This window comes from Peromyscus leucopus, chromosome 5 (genome assembly GCF_004664715.2).
Source record: "Peromyscus leucopus breed LL Stock chromosome 5, UCI_PerLeu_2.1, whole genome shotgun sequence".
NCBI lineage: Eukaryota > Metazoa > Chordata > Mammalia > Rodentia > Cricetidae > Peromyscus > Peromyscus leucopus.
Genome location: NC_051067.1, coordinates 126,095,557 through 126,115,870, shown reverse-complemented (window position 1 = coordinate 126,115,870; position 20,314 = coordinate 126,095,557). Strand labels below are relative to the sequence as shown.

The window sequence follows — 20,314 nt, the reverse complement described above, 5'->3', positions numbered from 1 at the left end:
GAATCTAAGTCACTGCCCAAAACCCAGCAGGGCCTCACCTGGTTTGCTGTATCGGGGCCAAGTGCTTTTAGGGGTTGTCAGCCATGTACACTTGGGATATACACGCTGTCTTTGTCGAGGCCTGGAGAAACAGAACACAGTACAGTTTTATTTTCCATAGTGGACAGGGACCAGATTGGTCTGCCTAATCTCCATGGGAACTGTGAAACTCAAGATGCAGGCAAGGAAGTTACATGGAAAAGAAGCTGAGTAGAGTGGCTAGTGGGCAAGATGGAACTGGGCATTAGCAACAGAGTAGCCACCATCATATAACCACAGAAACAGAAAAACGAATTCAGGCTGCAGGTGAAGCTCTGAGAACTTGCCCAGCACATGTGAGGCTCTAGGTTCATCCACAGCAAAGACAAATTAAAAGAGAAAGTTTATACAGTCCACTAAAAAGGCAGAGGGGGACAGGTGTGGTGGCATACAGTTTTAATCCCAGCACTCAAGAAGTAGATGTAGGTGGATCTCTGTGAGTTTGAGGCTGGCTTTGTTTACACAGAGAGCTCCAGACAGTCAAGGATACATATTGAGACCCTGTCTTACACAAAAAGGTAGGAACATGAATAAGGAAACAAAAAAATTGAAAGCCCAAAATAAAACAATAAAAATAAGCCAGGCCAGCCAGGTAGTGGTGGCACACGCCTTTAATCCCAGCACTCGGGAGGCAGAGCCAGGCGAATCTCTGAGTTTGAGGCCAACCTGGTCTACAGAGAGAGTTCCAGAACAGGCTCCAAAGCTACACAGAGAAACCCTGTCTGGGGGGGGAGGGGGGAGTAAGCCAGGCCTGATAGTATTCTGTTGACACACATGAGCTATGAGCTGGCTCCTCTAGCGCATCAGTAACCCTTGGTTATGGCTAAGTGCAAGACAGTGAGAGGAACATCTGACTGATACATCAACACAGTGAAGTCTGAAGAGGAAGCAACGGTGATAAGGAAGACCACTGAAGGGCATGAGCACATGTGTGGAACAACATTAGCCTGACAGGAGCACTAAAGGTCTGCAGGGAAAGGAAGGCCAGGCTCCTCACACAGATCTTGCATGGATCATAGGAGCCAAACCTCCCCACCTCCCCATGTCCTGATCAGATGGTGACCAGGAGGGCACAGATGGCAGGGGAGGAGAAAGGAGCTTCCTGCTTCCAGGAGGGAGAGCTGGGTTGACCTGAGTGAGTCACATGTGGATATGTGTGACTCTCTATGCTTCCTTGATAATTTCAGCCACTTCGAAAAGAATGAGTAACAAGTTGTATTTTCAGAAACAAGGTAGAAAAGCTTTTTTTTTTTCTCTCAAAAAGAAATAAAATAACTGAAGGAGAAAACTAAGTGTATTAGAGAAATAGTCAAAATCTGAAGGAAAAGAAGATAGGCAGTTAACCCATAGATGGTTCCTGGTAGGACCTGAGAAGTGAACTGTCCCAAGCCTACGGGATCTGGGAAGGCCATCCTGCCTAGCCCTGAAGTGAGCCTTTAGCCTGGAGGGGGGGGAATTTAGGGTCCAGAGGGAGGGTCCAGAGGAACACCTTGAGGTTCTCAGACCCACAGAGTGGAGGGCATGTTCAGAAGGGTTTGGGAAGGAGCTTTGGACAGATACTGTCACAACAGGAAGTTGAAGTCCCCAAAAGAGCAGTGACCACATTGGGAGAAAAAAGGCTCCAGGCTTTGCCTCAAAGCAGTAGGGTAAGGGGTGGAGAATGAAAAGGAAAAACACCGCAGCTTCTAGGAGAAATCTTTGGTAGGACATAACTTTTTTTTTTAAACCAGGGTCTTTATATTTTCACCCAGGGTCTCTTCATGTAGCCTAGACTGGCCTTGAACTTGAAATCCCCCTGCTTCAGCTTCCTCAGCCCAGGCATTACAGGTGAGCACCACCAAGTCTAGCCAAGGATGTGTTTTTAAAAAATCTTTTGTTTCAGTTGGGCAGTGATGGCACACACATTTGATCCCAGCACTGGGGAGGCAGAGACAGGTGGAGCTCTGAGTTGGGGCCAGCCTGGTCTACAGCTAGTTCCAGGACAGCCAGGGCTACACAAAGAAACCCTGTCTTGAAAAACCAAAACCAAAACCAAACACCAAACTTTTATCTTTAAAAGCTTTTTTATATTTGTTTCATGTATATGAATGTTTTGTATACATGTATGTATGTGTACTATGAGCATGCCTGGTATTGTGGATGTCAGAAAAGGGTATTAAAAGTCCCTGAAACTGGAGTTACAGATGGTTGAGTACTAGGAATAGAACCAGATCTTCTGAGAGAGCAACAAGTGCTCTGAACTGCTAATCAGCTCTCTAGCCTGTTTTTTACATTTTTAAACTGATCCATGTATTTGTGGATCCATGTATTTGAGTATTTCACACTCATGCACACATATGGGCATACATGTGCCATGGTTCAGTGTGAAGGCTGGAGGAAGGACAACTGAGGTGAATTATTTCTCCTTCCATCATGTTAGTCTCTAGGACTGAACTTGGCAGCAGGCAACGTGACTTTCTGAGCCACCTCTCTGGCCCAACTTAACAGTTTTAAAGAAATAAATATAATACTATAAAAGTAACAAAGGAACTGAGGTCATGGTGGTATCTGCCTATAGTCTAAGCTGTTCAGTAGTTTAAGTCCAGGATTGAGGGATGGTCTATGTGTACTCAGCATTTGTAAGGCTGTGGGTCTAACCCTAGCACCATATAGAGTGAAATAAATACAATTATTAACTAATATCAGTAACTACAATTTACAGAAACAGAACATAAAAACTATAACGGAATGGCAGACAGACAAAGCAGGGGTGCGGGGAGAGAGCAGGAGGGCTAAACCTCACTGTCAGTTTGACAATAATTGGAATTACTAAGACACACTCTGGTATGTTTGTGAAGGCACTTATAGAAAGACTTATCCTGAATGTGAGCAGCACCAACCTACGGGCTAGAATATTGAACTCAATAAAGGGTGAAAAGAAAACCTTCTGAGCCCCGGGATCTCTCTCTCTCTGCTTCCTGACTGCGGACACACGTGACCTCTGCCTCCCACTCCTGCCGCCATGTCTTTCCTATGACAGACTGTGTCCCCCTAAACTGTGAGCCACAATAAATCCTTCCTCAAGTCTCTTCTCTCAGGTGTTTGTCACAGCAACAAGAAAAGTAACTAATACAATGAAACAGAAAACTTGGCCCAGAGCAGTATAAGTAAAAGAGAGAACAATTGATTGATTGGTTGATTGGTTGGTTGGTTGGTTGATTGATTGATTGATTGGCAGGCTAGCTTCATGTATTCCAGGCTAGCTTCAAATTCACTATGTGGCTTAGGGTGGCTTTGAACTCCTGGTCCTCTTGCCTCTTCCTCCCAAGTGCTGGGAGTACAGTTGTGTTTTACCAAGACTGGGTTATGTGTTGTTGAGGATCAAACCCAGGACTTCAAGCATGGTAGACAAGCACTCTACCAAATGAGCCTATAATCTCAGCCCCAAAAGGGACTGAGATTAACATTTAAAGTATGAATATTTTTCATCAATGTTCCCAAAAGAAGACATAAAGGTCAGAAAAATTAAACATTAAAAATATAAAATAAGAATAAGCTGGGTGGTGGTGGCACACGCCTTTAATCCCAGCACTCGGGAGGCAGAGGCAGGCGGATCTCTGTGAGTTCGAGGCCAGCCTGGGCTACCAAGTGAGCTCCAGGAAAGGCGCAAAACTACGCAGAGAAACCCTGTCTCGAAAAACCAAAAAAAAAAAAAAAAAAAAAAAGAATAAGCTGGGTGGTGTTGGCACACGCCTTTAATCCCAGTACTCGGGAGGCAGAGGCAGGCAGATCTCTGTGAGTTCGAGGCCAGCCTGGGCTACAGAGTAAGTTCCAGGACAGTCTCCAAAGCTACATAGAGAAACCCTGTCTCGGGGGAAAAAAAAAACAAAAAAAAGAAATAAAGAAGTCAGTCAGTCATGGTGGTAGACACCTTTAATCCCAGTACCTGGGGAACAGGAGCAGGAGGAGCTCTCTGAATTCCAGGCTAGCCTGGTGTATACACTAAGTTCCAGGCCAGCTCTTACTACATAATGAGATTGTACTCAAAAAAACAAAAGAACGAAAACGCCCAAACAAACAAACCTGCAGGGACACAAGGAAAGTAGGAGTGAGCAACAAACGAAACACCAGTGGGCTCAGCCACAATCTAAGAAGTCAAAGTAGAAACAAAACTCTTGTGTCTGCAGTGAGGAGGAGAGGCTGACCCCGGGTGGAGTGGGGATCTAAGCTGCACACAACTCCCGAGGGTGGCGCAGCAGCAGGTAGCTCTCTGTCACAAAATGCCAGGCGTGTACCCAGCCCAGCATCGGGGTCAGTACCCAACCCTGCACACCATCGCATGGAGGATGGCAACCTAGGAAACCAGATATGCAAACCAGGCTGTACAGTGACCAGCAGAATCCTCTCCTGGTCATAAAGCAAAGGTTGGCATGTGCCCCGGCAATATGTAATCAATTATCAAAAATAACCTGGGGATGTGGTAAGAGAATGAAAGTCAAAGGTCAAATGACTAATTTTTTTTCATAAGAATCACTTGTTTTACAATCAGAAACAAACAAACAAACAAAAAAACCTCACAAAACTTTAAAAAGCCAATGCTAGGGACTGGAGAGATGGCTCAGATGTTAAGAGCACTTGCTGCCTTTTTTTTTTTTGGTTTTTCGAAACAGGGTTTCTCTGTGTAGTTTTGCGCCTTTGCTGGAACTCACTTTGTGGACCAGGCTGGCTTCAAACTCACAGAGATCCGCCTGCCTCTGCCTCCCAAGTGCTGGGATTAAAGGCGTGCGCCACCACCGCCCCGGCACTTGCTGCCTTTATAGAAGGCCTGGGTTTGGTTCCCACCATCCACATGTATGCTCAAAACTGTATGTAACTCCAATTCCAGAAGACCTGACCCCCTCTCTGGCTTCTTCAGGTACTGCATGTACATGATACATTTTCATACATGCCAATACTGAGTGCATTGTCATACATGAAGCACTATTTTTATTTATTTATTTGGTTTTTGAAGACAGGATTTCTGTGTGTAGCTTTGGTGCCTTTCCTGGATCTCACTCTGTAGCCCAGGTTGGCCTTGAACTCACAGAGATCTGCCTGGCTCTGCCTCCTGAGTGCTGCTTAAAGGCGTGCACTTGAGAAGCTGAGGTTGAAGGATAGAGAACTCAAGTCTAGGGCCACAGAAGGGACCCTGTCATGAACAATCAAAGATAGAGCTTTCTAGACATTCTGATGGAGAAGTGGAGAGAATACACATTGCTTCCTAACAAAATCCCAGAGGTGGACCCTTGTACCCTTTTCCTTAATCACGGCACACCCTACAATGCTATCCCTGTGACACGTGACCCAGATCCTAAGAACTACTAAACCATCACAGATACAACATCTCCTATCACCCCAGCTTTGGATTACATTAGTTCCTGATTGAAAAACAAAAATGGGACCTCGAACCACAAGGTCTTTAGCATCTTTGTAAAAATATGATGTATATCCTAGAGAAGGTGTGAGGGACAAAGCCCAGCTCCATGGAGTCTGATGATTTCACAAATCATTTCTCTTTAACAGTTTCAGGCACGATGCTAAGAGCTCTACTTGTTCACTACAGATGTAAATATTTCCCCCTTAGGAAGAACTCATGGCAATCCTTCTGCCTCCGTCTCCCTCTAGAGTCTGAGAGAGACTGACAAAGCGTGAAGAACACAGATTGACCAGGGCCTCACCTTTGTTCTCCCAGGACTGCTCGAGCACCAAAATACCTTTTCAGTTCTGTATCTGGATTCAAGTGTCTGAGGAGGAAGTTTAGAAAGAAAAATTATGTTCTACAATAACTATAAATTTTTATAAAGTTTAAATTTTTATAAATTCACAGAAGGATATAATAGGGAACTTGGCATGGTGGTGCATGCCTGTAATCTCAGTACTTGGAAGGCTGAGAAAGGAGGACCAGGAGTCCCAGCCAGCCTTGAGCACACCGTGAGACCCACTCTCAGAAAGCTGGCAACAACCTCTGTGGTGGGAACTATGTCACATTTCACTGAGGATCTGTAAAACCAACACATGGATACTTATCCAAATGTGAACTGGTGCTCTACACAGTTCAAGAATCCAAGATATATAAAGCTAAAAGTCCTCTGAAATATGGATGAGGGTTTCTTCTTCCTCGTGATTGATTTGTTTTGAGGCAGAGTGTCTCACTCTGTAGCCCAGGCTGTCCTTGAACTTGTGGCACTTTTTCTGCCTCAACCTAATGAGTGCGAGGATTACAGCACAAGCCACCATACCCAGCACTACAGTGCTTCATTTTGTTTTTACAGGGATCAAACGTGAAGCTCGTGGCACAGGGGACGGGATCCGGGGCATTTCATATGCTGGGTGCACATTCTACCACTACATTGCGTCCCTACACCTTACCCCTTTACAACAAATACAGAACAATTCCTTCTCTGCATTCATCTTATGCAGCCCAGGCTGGCCTTGCACTCCTAGTTCTCCAGTCTCCGCGTCCCAAGTGCTGGGACTGGGATTACAAGTGTGTGTCTGTCACCAGGCCTGACTGAAAAAAAGACGGTCAATTTTCCTGTTTTTTTTCAAATACTGTTCTTCTCTCATGAAGTGAGGGCAGGGCTGTACCTGTGCTCCACATAGAGGACATGCTTCCTGGAATTCAGTGGAGGGGGGCCTGGGTGGATGACCCCACTGCTGTCTTCAATCCTCTCTAAGATGCGATCAATATCTTCTAGCCCATTTTCCTAAAAGACAGAACAACCTGTTAATCATTACAGTGACTTTCACTGCTAGGATTCTAGGCACGTACCACCATACCTGGCTCTGACTTTACTTTCAATATTATAACCATCAGCGACAGGATCATTTACGTTGAAAAAGAATGATTATATTGACTTACTTCCTGAAAGACATGATCATATGCTGCACATACATTCAGAAAGGAGACGTGTCTCACTAGAGAAAGCCAGGAGAGCTGGAATCACAGAGTCAGAGGGCCCTGGAGATCATAAGCTAACACACCACATTCTGTCCTCCAGAGGAGCTTCCCTCCCTGAGTAAGCTGAGTCATGACCCTTCACTGGAGAGTAACAGAGCCTTGGCTTTTTTCAGAGCTGAGAGTAAGACATGGGGCAGAGGCAGCGACAGGGCCGGGCCATCTGATAACAGGTCCACAGTGGCGCCTGCACTCACGGTGAGCTTACGCCGTCAGGGTGAGACGAAAGTAAGCTGAGCAGGGAAGAGATTTAGAAGAAACACTCACCTCAAAACACAGAACCCAAGAGTGGGGTCTGACAACCAGAGAGCAAGGGGCACAAGCCAGAAAGATCTGGGAGTGGTTTTCCCTTTTGTTCTCCTGACCTCTCAGCTACACTTCAGTGAAAGCAATCAAAGCGCTCAACAAAACAAAACTTTCTCCAGAACCAGCCTGAGGGAGCAGCAGGGAACAGTGAGGCTCAGGCAGAGGAACCAGTCAGTGTGACAACATACCGAGGATTCTCCTGTGCAGCTTTTCTTATTTTTCTGCTTCTTTTTCTTCTTTCGGAGTTTGCCACTTGCATTAGACTAATGGAAGGAGACATTTTAATCAATGGAAAGAAATGAAATTGGAAACATTAAGAACTATGCAACAGCCAGGCGTGGTGGCGCATGCCTTTAATCCCAGCACTTAGGAGGCAGACACAGGTAGACGTCTGAGTTTGAGGCCAGCCTGGCCTATATAGAATTCCAGGCTAGCCAGGGTTATATGGTGATACGCTGAATTAAAAATAAAATAAAATAAAAATGTAAGCAACAAGTTCAATCCTCAGTGTGGCAGTCCCCATTCCTCCTCCTCCATCCTCAAGTCTTTCCAATTCTCTTGAGTTTCTGCAGTAAGAAACACCTGCCATGTCTGTGCCAGTGACCATGGCCTCTCTCGTACCCTGCCCTGATGTGCGTCAGGGCTTCCTGTGGCCTACAGGAGACATAGCTCACAGGACCGCCCAGCCACCTGACCACTGCCACTCTTTTGTCGTTTTGCCATCCATTCCCTGCTGTGCCCCACCTACCCTGAGGACGGGGACTCACCGAGTCAGGTGCCTCAGTGAGCCCTACCCCTGCTCTCTTGCAATACCTACTGCAGCCAAGTCCTTCTGTGAGAATTCAGGCTTCACCAGACTGAATTTTCTGATCAGACACAGATGCACTCGAAAGAGGCAGGTAGACACTCTATGTGGTACCCTTGAGGCTACTACTGGTCTTCAGATTGCCACAGAAACCTCATCCAGGTTCCTTGGGGCAACCAAACAATTGATGGACTCAAACTCAGAAGAATTCAGTAAACTGGAGTACAGGAAATATTTGCAGCACCTTGGGGCTTCCCCTCTGACATGCCTCAGTCACCCCATCACCATACGGTCCCCTGTACCTGTTCTGGGAACCCTGCCTTGGCCACATCCCCATCTTGCTTCGTCTCTGAGTTTCCACGCTGAGCCCTTCCTTTGTTCCCTGATGACACAGAGTCCGGCAGGGTACAGTCAGACTTCTCCCCGTTTACCACAAGGTCATCCTCAAGATCCTCGATGTTTATCTGGAGAAAAAAGACAGGAGGGAAATGAAAGCAACTGAGCACCCCAGTCCAGGGTACATGGACACACTACACAGGTAGAAATGGAGAGGACGCTGAATGGGCTCAGGGTGGGGTAGTGAGAAGGAAGGAGCATCTGACTCATGTAGCACCAGCACAATCCTGAGCTTGTGAATGACTTCTGGCTCCATCAGTGCACCCAAGATATATGAATGGTGCATGGCATCTTCATCTCTGGGCATGACATTCAGAACCCCCAAACCACAATGACCCCATTTACTGAGTGCCTCCCAAAGGCAACTTTAAATTTTTTTTATGTTTATGGGTATTTTGCCTACATGTATGTATATGCACCACATGAAAGTCTGGTGCCCATGGAAGTCAGAGGAGAATGTCATATCCCCTGGAACTGGGCAATTATGAGTCACCATGTGATTCTCTGGAAGAGCAGCCAGTGCTCTTAACCACTGAGCCATCTCCAGCCTCAATAAACGATTAACTCTGTTAGTCTTGCCAGACAAGGTACCACAATGCCTGTAACAGGCTGCTAAAAGAGAAGTTACTTTCTGAATTGGTCTAAGGAAGTCAGCATAACTCTTCATTCTGGGGAGTGATTATGTACCTAGAAATCAGAAATAGGGCTGGAGAGATGGCTCAGAGGTTAAGAGCACTGCTTGTTCTTCCAAAGGTCCTGAGTTCAATTCCCAGCAACCACATGGTGGCTCACAACCATCTGTAGTGAGATCTGGTGCCCTCTTCTGGCCTGCAGGGGTGTGTGCAGACAGAACACTGTATACATAATAAATAAACAAATCTTAAAAAAAAGAAAAGAAAAAGAAATCAGGAATAACGGCTGTCTGTGTATAGACAGAAGCGAGCAGGCATCTGGAAACATCACAGATATTTTCCTTTTTCATTGTTGAAAAACTCTCACAAATAGAATGCTAACACATTCTTTCTTTCCTCACAGAAATAATCACTATGCAAAACTTGCTAAAGATACCTCACCAGGCTGGAGGACAAAAAACAATGAAAATGGGCTAGAGGAAGAGTTCAGCAGTTAAGAGTACTGGCTGAGCCGGGCCGCGGCGGCTCATTCCTTTAATCCCAGCACTCGGGAGGCAGAGCCAGGCGGATCTCTGTGAGTTCGAGGCCAGCCTGGGCTACAGAGTGAGTTGAGATCCAGGACAGGCATCAAAACTACACAGAGAAATCCTGTCTCAGAAAAAAAAAAAAAAATTAATCCCATCCAAATAAAGACCTGGCCTTTGTCCGGGCTTCTGAGCAGTTAACATCTAAGCATCTGGTCATTCTCCACAGTAATGTCTTTTTCATTGGGGATTCCACCCACACTGCCCAGAGGATTTACAGGGGCCCTGAGGCCAAGTCAGATGGTAACAACATGATCTAATGTGGGTGTCCTCCTGAAGCCCTACAGATCTAGGTCAACCACATGAGCTATAAAGTAAAGCCCCTTCAAGTGAACCCCACCAATATACTGTGGAACCAGTTCATCTTGTAACCCGTGATGCCAAAAACAAGACAAAAAACCTGAACATGGAAACTCAGGTCACCTTCCCTGGCTGGGAGTGCTCCATGGACAAGGTCACGGACATCAGAAGTACTGGAGGCCCACCTCCATCAACATTGCTTCTGGTACGCCACTGTCTACAATGTCCCCCGCCGTACGTTGTAAGAACCAAATGAATTCTCTACTTCTCAATACTAAAGTACTGGAAGGCGGCCTTGAGAACCCCTACAGTTGGAACCAGAGTCAAAAGGGCAGTCATGTGAATTTTCCCCTCATACTCTCCAGCTGTGAGGGAGAAATATGCTCATTCAGGTTTGTAAGAGGTTAGTGAAAGATTTACATATTGTTCTAATATAATAAAATTACTGTGATGTGCACCGAAAGGATTTCTCTGGGTTGCTCTGTAGATCAGGCTGTCCCCAAACTCAAGAGATCCATCTGCATCTGCCTCTTGAGTGCTGGGATTAAAGGCATGCAGTACCATGCCTGGCTCAAAAAAAATTTGTTTTTAAAGACAGAGTCTCATGAACCAAGGCTCGCCTTGAACCCATATCAATCTTCCCGAATTAGCCTTCATGTACCACTACACCCAACTAAGTCAATTTTTTTAGTTAATTTTGTTGTCTTTTTTCTTTTGAGTTCATATGTATGTGCATATATATGTACACACAGTATATATAACTTTAAAAAAAAGATTTATTTATTTTATGTATATGAATGCTCTATCTGGATGTACAACTTTATGCCAGAAGAGGGCATCCACTATAGATGGTTGTGAGCCACCATGTGGTTGCTAGGAATTGAACTCAGGACCTCTGGAAGAGCAGCCAGTACTGTTAACTGCCAAGCCATCTCTCCAGCCCCTACACAGTACATAAAATATACATAATAGATACTATATAGAGACCATACACATAGACCACAACACATATTATTCATATCTATATTATATATTTATGTATGTAAGTATAATATGTTTCTATATATAAACACACTTAATATTTATTAATATAAATATATTTGTATATAAGTTTATGTTATATATTATATATTAAATATATAAATATAAAACAATATACCTATATATGGTATATATTATAGCCTCTATATAGTTATATATTACAAATATAATGTAAGCATAATTAAATATAAGCAATATACTTACATATACTGTATATATATTATATATTATAACATATCTATATATATTATATGTTTTTGTGTTTTTGAGACAGCATCTCTATACGTGGCCCTGGCTATCCTAGAACTCATTGCGTAGGACAATCTAGCCTCAACTCACAGAGATCTGCCTGCCTCTTGGTGCCATCATATTCCCCTCCCCTCAGACAGGGTTTCTCTGGATACCCCTGGCTGTCCTAGAACTCACTCTATAGACCAGGCTGGCCTTGAACTCAGAAATCTAACAGCTTCTACCTCCCAAGTGCTGAGATTAAAAAGGCATGGGCCACAATGGCCCAGCTCAGACCATTTCTTAAAAAAAAAAAAAAAAAAAAAAAAAAAAAAAGCCATGGTAGTGGTGCATGCCTTTAATCCCAGCACTTAGGAGGATAGGCAGGAGATCTAGCATGTGTAAGATCTGGATTCAATCCCCATCACTGAAAAGCAAACAACAGGTACGTATACTACTACTCAGCAGTAACGAAGAACAAACCATGAATACTCAAAACTGTAACTCTCAAGAGTATGTTCTGAGCAAGGGGCCAGTACAAGTGAGCACACACCAGATGTGTAGAGCATGAACAAGTTACACAGCTGGAAATGGCAAATCCAACCTAAATGCTTCAAGTACACATGCCACACCAACTCCAGTGTCGTCCCTGTGACATGAACAATTATGTCAATAATAGCGGACGGGAGATACGTGTCCCACGGGACTAAGCTCCCTGGAGGTCCCTGGCAGAGTGCCCGTGTTATGCCTCCTTCTCGAAGGAGACGTGCTTCACAGATCATGAGCTCTCTGGGCTATGGGTTCTGTATAACTGCTTTTCTGATAATGTTCTAATTAATCTATAAAACACAGCCAAAATTAATGAATGCTTGGGCTGTGAACTGTGGAGGAAAGGGGAAGCTGGACATGGACCTTATTTAGATATAGCAGAATGAACTATTCCTTAAAGACCTCAAGCCTCAAGTCGCTAGATAATAGAAAGTATAATAGTTCAGGCACTTCTAGGGAATGAACACTCACCCACTAGGAATCCTTTAGGAATCCCAACTAAAGTGATTTATGGCAGAAAACATTATCTCATAGGAGGCAGATAGTGGGCCCCTCTGTTGAGGAAGTTCAGCATGGAAAACTTAAGGACTACAGCAGAACCCCTTCCCCTTACAGGTGTAAAAGTACAAGTGTCCATATTCCAGCAGGTAAAAAGATTTTATATTAGAAGAGATATATGGTAAAGAACTGAAGAAAGACTTAGGGAGGATCTGCAGCATCCAAATTGGCTAAATGGGTCATGAGAACCAGAAAAGTAAAAATGAATAATAAACTAGCGAGCGGCTGAGATAAAGATGAAGGACACAGCTACAAGAAGCCTACACAAGTCTAGGAACTGTACTAAGTTTAAAAAACACAGACTGCTCTTTGGGTCATAAAGTTCTTGTGAGTGAAGGGATATGTCTAGCGCCGATTAATAACTGTGTGCTTGATTTTTTTTAAAAGATGATGTAATTGAATTATTGCCAAGCTCTTGTTGTTCCTTGTATGACTTGATAGTTTTCTTTTCTGTATATAAACTACTGATTTGCAGAAGTAAAATTGCAGCAGATTCAAACCACTTTTGAGTGTGTTGTCTGTCTGTCAGTCGCCGAATCCTTGCCTTCCTGACTACCCAAGCCCTTGTTCTACAGTTGTGGTACTCCCGGTGGGCCAGTCCGTGGCATACACATACTTTATTATATAACTTGAATAAGTTGATTTCGTTTACTTTTCTTTCTTTCTTTTCTTTTTTTTTTTTTTTTTTTTTTTTTTTTTTTTGAGGCAGGGTCTCACTATGAAGTCCTGGCTAGCCTGGAACTTGATATATAGGTCAAAATGTCCTCTAACTCAGAAATCCTCCTGAACGCTGAGATTCAAGGTATGTGCTTCCATGTTTAGCAATAAATTGATTTTTAAAATTCTTCTGATTGAGATGGTAAAGATGATTTCTAATCTAGTCAGGAGTGGCCCCAGGCCATCTTCTACCCTGCTTCCTTCTCCAAAGAGGACATCATCAGCCCCTAAGACTATAGCCAAGTAAACCACTTACAGTAACGTGTTTCTAGAGTTCGTTTGTCCCCTTCCATTTCCAACAGCACACTATCTACATGGGTTCAGTGCTGACCCCATGCCCAGCATGTTACATACTGCCTCCATGAGTTTATGCAGTCTTCATGACAGCCCTATGAGTTATCAAGAGCATCCCCAAAACTTGCATTCAGTATCTTGTCCAAGCTCTCAACTATAAAAAGGGACAGCCAGGATACAGGTCTAGGTTCATCTGACTCCACACTCTTGTATACACGCCTAAAGTAATTTGTCTTATTAAAATCAGCACAGATTGGTATGCATGCTGGGCGCCTGACACTATCCTGAGTACCGTCGACACATCAGTGAGCAACAAAGTCTGTTTCCAAGAAACTCATATTCCAGCAGTGGAAGACATCAGCACACACACAAAAAGAATAGTATAGTGTGTTTGGTGGTAACTGCCAGGAGGAAAGGAAAGAAAACGAAAACAAAAACAAAACAGAATACAAGGAATGTGACTGAGGATGGTTATAATTTTAGTCAGATGGTAAGGGTAGACACAACAGATTAACACCTAAGCAAGTCCATGGGAGGTGAGAGTAAGTCTTATGTGAGTATCTCAACAAAGGGAACTGCAGCCAGAGGGGGAGGCAAAGGGAGGTCAGGGTGGCTGGAACACAGTGAGCAAGATTAGAAAAGACAAGGTCGGGGAGAACCGTCTTGCCCAAGCCTGGCTCCTGACAATGGCTGGGAAAGGAGAGCTATCAGCTCTGTACTCAGAACAGCGTGTAGGGGAACAGCAGCAGCAATGAAGTCTCCCTGTGCACCTGGAGGTGAAGACGGATAAAGGGGCCTCACTCCGCCCCCAGGCATGTTAGACAATGTTAAAATCGGTTAGAATCACTATGGATGCTAATAACGGCTTCAAATTCTGATGTTAATTTCCCTATAAAAGCAAAGGCTTTGGAGGATAGAGCATTTTGATTCTCTAACAGGCAATTGTTGGATTCTTCCCCAGCTGCCTTGAGGAAAAGAACTGTCCATCCAACAGTAAGGCAGACTATCCATATTCAATATTCCTCTGACCATTCCAGAGGCCTTGGAAAAAAAAAAAAAACTACACTATGATCACAGCTGATTATACAGCCTCCTAAAGGTGCAGCCTCAGAAATATTGCTTCAGTTTGTATCTGACTTTTACTAATCACAAGCCTTGGTTGATTTGTAGGTAGGTGATCCCCCCAAATCCAACTCTTCAGGAAAAGCAACAAGGGCTCTTAAGTCACTTCTCCAGGCCCTTTTCTTGCCTATTTAGTAATGTGGGCTAAGCCAGTAATACAGAGAAAGCAGCAGCTGAGCAGTGAGCAGCCTGGGCCCCCCAAGTGGCAAGGCATCCGCCGCTGCCACCTCAAAGAGGCAGGTGAACAGTTTGAGAGTGGCAGGAGCACAGGGAGGCAGAAGGTAGAGTCATAAAGAGTCAGGGGGAGAAAACGCAAGCCCTGATCACCAGAGGAAGAGGTCCAAGAACTATAAAATCTTTAGGGCCAATGGTCTCAGATACCCAAGGTCTGAGAGCTAACACCAGTTGCTGTCAAGGGAGGAAGACTCATGTAAAGGTGAACGATGTGATGCCTGAGATCTGCTTTGAAATCACTTCTTGGGAAGAAAGGAGTGAAATTATCTGCACATGCTAGAAAACCATCCAGCTTTTTTTTTTTTTTTTTTTTTTTTTTGGTTTTTTTTCGAGACAGGATTTCTCTGTGTAGCTTTGCGCCTTTCCTGAAGCTCACTTGGTAGCCCAGACTGGCCTCGAACTCACAGAGATCCACCTGCCTCTGCCTCCCGAGTGCTGGGATTAAAGGCGTGCGCCACCACCGCCCGGCTCCAGGAGTGAAATTATTTTACAGACATGTAGACTGACTGAATGTCAGTAACTGAGAACTGGGCCATGGGCACATAGGGTTATTTATATTTCCCCTTTTTAAAATTTTTTTATTTATAAGATAAAGCCACCGTGATCCTGCTTCTTTTAAGATGGCACCATTAATGCTTTATCGTGTTTCTTTTTAAGAATATTTATTTTTATGTGTATGGATGTTTTACCTGCCTGTATGACTGTGTACCATGTATGTACATGCAGTGCCCACAGAGGAGGGAGGAGGGTGTCAGGTCCTCTAGGACTGGAGTTACAGATGGTTGTGAGCCACTAAGTGGGTGCTGGGAATTGAAGCAAGATCCTTTGGAAGAGCAGTCAGTGCTCTTAACTGCTGATCATCTCTCCAGCACATATATACCTATGTTCCATGTGTTTAAAATTAAACCCAGCCAGGTGGTGGTAGTGCACACCTTTAATCCCGGCACTCTGGAGGCACAGACAGGCAGATCTCTTAAGTTCCAGGAGAGCCAGGGCTGGCTACACAGAGAAACCCTGTCACAAAAAGAAAAAACAGCCCTCCGGTGGTGGCATATGCCTTTAATTCCAGCACTTGGGAGGAAGAGGCAGACGTATCTCAGTGAGTTCAGAGCCAGCCTGGTCTACAAAGCAAGTTCCAGGACAACCAGGGTTGTTACACAGAGAAACCTTATCTTGAAGCGGGATGGGGGCTGGGGGGTGGGGGGTGGGAATGGATGATGATGAGCCAAGCAGCAGCGACGGCCCAGGCCTTTAATCCCAGCACTCGGGAGTCAGAGCCAGGTGGATCTCTATGAGTCCGATGCCAGCCTGGTCAACAGAGCGAGATCCAGGACTGACACCAAAACTACACTGAGAAACTCTGTCTCGAAAAACAAAACAAACAAAAAAGCCAAAAAAAAATTAAAATGAAGGGACAAGAAACAGAATAGGATGGAGGTGATTTTCAGGCTGAAAATCAGAGGAGGTAGGAGAGTTTTGACAGGTACTAAGGAGAGACTTCAGTACCACCACAGACCATACAGTGAAGCCCTCTCCTTCCTCACTGGAGAGGTGAATAATCTCTGACCCAAGCTTCTAAAACATCTACGACATTTCCCACACTCCTCAGTATCTTTGCTAGGGACTTTTAAACCTGTCAATCGATAAAAAGCTGGGGACATCCCGCTGCAAGATTTTTTTTTTTTCCGAGACAGTTTCTCTGTGTAGTTTTGGTGCCTGTCCTGGATCTCGCTCCTTAGACCAGACTGGCCTTGAACTCACAGAGATCCACCTGGCTCTGCCTCCCGAGTGCTGGGATTGAAGGCGTGCAGGATTATTACAAAGGACTTTCAGACAAGTTTTCACTCACTAAAATATGGCCACCGAAGCCTTACCATATGTGTGCATGCTGGAGATACAGAACAAGCAAGAGAGACATGTTACCTGCCTACACATGAAGTCAGAATCCTAATTTATACACACAGGAAACTGCAGACACTAGGTCAGTCAGTCTTAAGGAAAAACATTATGGGACTCAAGAGTGCTACACATTTTTCTGTGTCTGAGACCTCCTGCGAGGGACGCGCTAGGTACAACTTGCTGGGGCAGACACGGGCTGCGACGAATAAACCGCAATGCTTGTAAAGAGCCAGACTCGAGACCCCCTCAAGTCGCAGATACGAAGCCATGCCCACCCATTCCAGCACCGCCCCAGACAGCACAACCCCACTCTTGCCCTGAAGCCCAGACCCAACCGAACCCCATCTTCCCCTCCTCATCCCTTGCCGGCCCTCCCCTTAGCTGTCTCAGATGTCATGCCCCGCCCGCTCTGACGTCACGGCTCCGTCCTGTCCGTCACACCACGCCTCTCGACACTGGCCGGAGACACGCCCTGGACTGCAGCGAAGTTCTGTCACTCAGCCCCTTGACAGCAGTCCCCACCCCCCAAATCCTGTAATAGCCCCTTCGCTCAGCATTTTATCCCACCTTCCCCTCTATCTAGGAAGGGAACCCCGCCCCTCGACACCACCCCGACTGGCTCTTCAGCACTGCCTCGTCACCCCACCTACCCTGCTCAAGACCCGCCTTCCCCGATGCAGCGCAGGCCCTTCACTCCGCCCACTCGCCTGCAGTCTAGACTCAACTTTATGCCCCTTCGCATGACGTCATGCCTCCCACACCGTTCCCCTCGGGTTGCCCAGCTCCTCACCAGCTCGAACCGGTTGTTGACACGGACGCCTTCCTTCCCTGCGCCCCCGGGGCGCCGGCCACCCAACCCTTGTTTTGGTCCCTCTTCCTCCGCGTCATCGTCATCAAGGAGGGCAAACTGCAAGGCGTCGGGCCCTAGGGGTTCCTGGCCGCGCTGTTCCCCCCTCAGCCTCCGGAGGGCCCGGCGCGACATAGGACCCGACAGCCTGCTGTAGGCAGAGGGACGAGGAAGAGTAGCAGAGCGGCGGCGCCTGCGCACTTGCGGCGCGCTGGCGCAAGGTTGGCGTGTCGCGTTTGCGCGCAGCGGCTCTCCGGAACTTCCTCCCAATTACCCGTGGAGTCAGAGAAGGTGCGAGGGTGCCCCAGAGAGTTCTCGCGAGAGTTGGGCCCTAGCCGCGGCGTTGCACCGGCGGTAGTGCGGTATTTCTTCGGCTTTCGAGGTGTCAGGGTTGCAGATAACCGGCTGTGACGCGGGCGGGGACGCGCAGGCTCAGAACGCTGCAAGCCACTGACGCGATTCCTGGGGCTGGCGGGCGGGGCAGGAGGACTTTTAGGTGGGGCCAGGTGAGGAGGGAGTGAGAGCAGGTGCACATGCTGCAAATGGTCCCCGTGCAACGAGACTGTTCTGATATGACAGGAGCGACGGACGCAGTACCGAACCCCTCTGCGTAGGCCACCCATGCGACCGTCCGATGTTCCCCACCTCCACATTGTAGTAGACTGCAAAGGGACAGTTTCCGCCTTAATAAAGTCTAAACCGAGGAGCTTATTCAATATGCAGGTTCCTGCATATCTTCTCTCCATGAGGTGCACGGAACCGATTTAGGTACTAGGAATTGCTTTTTACTGTCGTGAACGCAACAGGGGATGCTCGTGTTATGGTGGTGTTGGCTGAGGAGTAGCTGTCTAGGTGTGGATCGGTGGTCCGAAGTCAAGGTGGCCAGCCCTACGTGAATTCTAATTCAGGAAGGTTTTCACAGTAGGGATGTAGGGACCCTCTGCACACATCTGGCTTTTTTTTCTTTCTTTAAAACAAAACAACCCCAAGATCCGGGCTGTAATGGCACACTCCTTTAATCCCAGCACTCGGGAGGCAGAAGCAGGTGGATCTCTGTGAGTTCGAGGCCAGCCTGGTCTACAGAGTTCTGGGACGGCCAGGGCTACACAGAGAAACCCTGTCTCTGAAGAACAAAACAAATAAAAAACCCAAGATCTAGCCGGGCGGTGGTGGCGCATGCCTTTAGTCCCAGCACGCGGGAGGCAGAGCCAGGCGGATCTCTGTGAGTTCGAGGCCAGCCTGGGCTACCAAGTGAGTTCCAGGAAAGGCGCAAAGCTACACAGAGAAACCCTGTCTCGAAAAAACAAAAAAACAAAACAAAACAAAAAAAAACCCAAGATCTTGCTGTATATCCCTGGCTGTATATAACCTAAAACTTGCGATGTAGACCAGGCTGCCCATGAATTCACAGGGATCCTGCCTCTGAAAAGTCCAGGATTACAAAGCTGTGCCATGTCCAGGCCCAGTTTTTTATACTTTTGAAAAAAATTTCCTAGACAAGCCAGACTTGAGGATCTCCAAAGTATAAATGTAAGATAAACTTGTGTTGGGTTGGACCCTTTCCCACCTTGAGAGTAGAGAAGAGGGCAGTGTGGGTGTGGGGACAGCCGTCACTGTTGCACCAGGCCAGGCATGTTCTAGAGTCTCTTCTTGGGAGATAGATATCCTTTTACAGGCAAAGAAATTGACTTAATAAGTAGCCCAGAGAGAACCTCAGTTTCCCTTCATGTGACTCCCAAAGTCCAAACAAGGTAGGCTATTTGCAAGGACAGAAAAGGCGGGCAGGGCAGCATCCCATAGTTCCAACTCTGCTGTGAATCCACTGTCCATGAGCCTGCCTCCCCCAGGGTTCCTCCCTAGGTTGAATGCTCAGTGCCTGGCTTAGCTGTTTTGCCCACACTATGCTAGGTACTTCAAAGTTGATGGCCCATCGCTGCGGTCTCAAGGTGGCCCCCCACCCCCACCCCCTGTCACTCTCATAAGTCCCAGCCTCTTCCACATCAGGCTCAGCACACCAGCCTCATGTCTAGTCTATTCAGGACTAGGCTAGCTTCTGTGTCATCCATGATCAAGTGATGTGACCGGCTTACCCAGGCCGGTAGCCTCACCTATGAATAAAATGGGAGCTCTCCGTCTGGAACTGCTTCTCCTGAGAGAGGTTTCGGACACTGAAGGATGCATCAGGCCCAGCCTGGGAGTTGGTCTTCCCTGAACCACTAGCTCCAAATGTGTCTCCTTGAACTGCTGCAGATCGGTCCTTAAGGAAAGTTCGGTTCTAAGCCACTCTGTTTGACGTGGTCTCCAATAGATGAGGCTGAGGCTGGTTCCGTGGGCTGATATGCAGCCCACTGTTTGGAAGAGACCAGCAACCCCAATGACAATAAGAAGACAGAGCACAAGCTGCTCTCCTGCCTAGGCAGCCTCAGGAAGCAGTTGTAGGGAACTCTACAACCTGTAAGCACCACCCCTCAGCTCAGCGTGGCTGTTTCCTGGGATGGGCTTTATTGCTTTCATTTGTGTTATGTGGGGATCAGAAACTGGGTACCCCCGTGTTTGGGAGTGTAAGCTGGGTATGTGGCTGTTTTTAAGTCTGTATATCAGCAATTGTAGTTTCCAGGAGAGCCCTACATAAGCAGGCGGGTTTTCTTGTCTGAGAGTTCACTAGAGAGCTCAGACCTCTCTGGAACATGCTATGTAGCCAGACTAGGCTCAACTTAATGATCTTCTTGACTCTAATCCCCAAGTGCT

General features: G+C 46.4%; 1 protein-coding gene across 6 annotated transcripts in view; it reads right to left on the bottom strand.

The window, feature by feature from the left end:
• Window positions 1-17,949, bottom strand: part of Tcf25 (transcription factor 25) — a 33,439-nt gene extending 15,490 nt beyond the window's left edge. For 2 of the 6 annotated variants that reach the window (XM_028880902.2, XM_028880903.2), the window contains exons 1-6: window positions 17,510-17,948; window positions 8,468-8,629; window positions 7,549-7,623; window positions 6,685-6,803; window positions 5,775-5,840; window positions 39-121 (exon numbers count right to left, since the gene is read on the bottom strand). In XM_028880902.2, the coding sequence (XP_028736735.1) occupies window positions 39-121; window positions 5,775-5,840; window positions 6,685-6,803; window positions 7,549-7,623; window positions 8,468-8,629; window positions 17,510-17,701 (697 nt within the window). In that variant the 5' untranslated portion in view covers window positions 17,702-17,948. Of the gene's footprint in view, window positions 1-38; window positions 122-5,774; window positions 5,841-6,684; window positions 6,804-7,548; window positions 7,624-8,467; window positions 8,630-17,509 lie in introns of all 6 variants that reach the window. The other 4 variants (XM_028880905.2, XM_028880906.2, XM_037206346.1 and 1 more) reach the window with 3 other exon arrangements.
• Window positions 17,950-20,314: the final 2,365 nt, after the last annotated feature.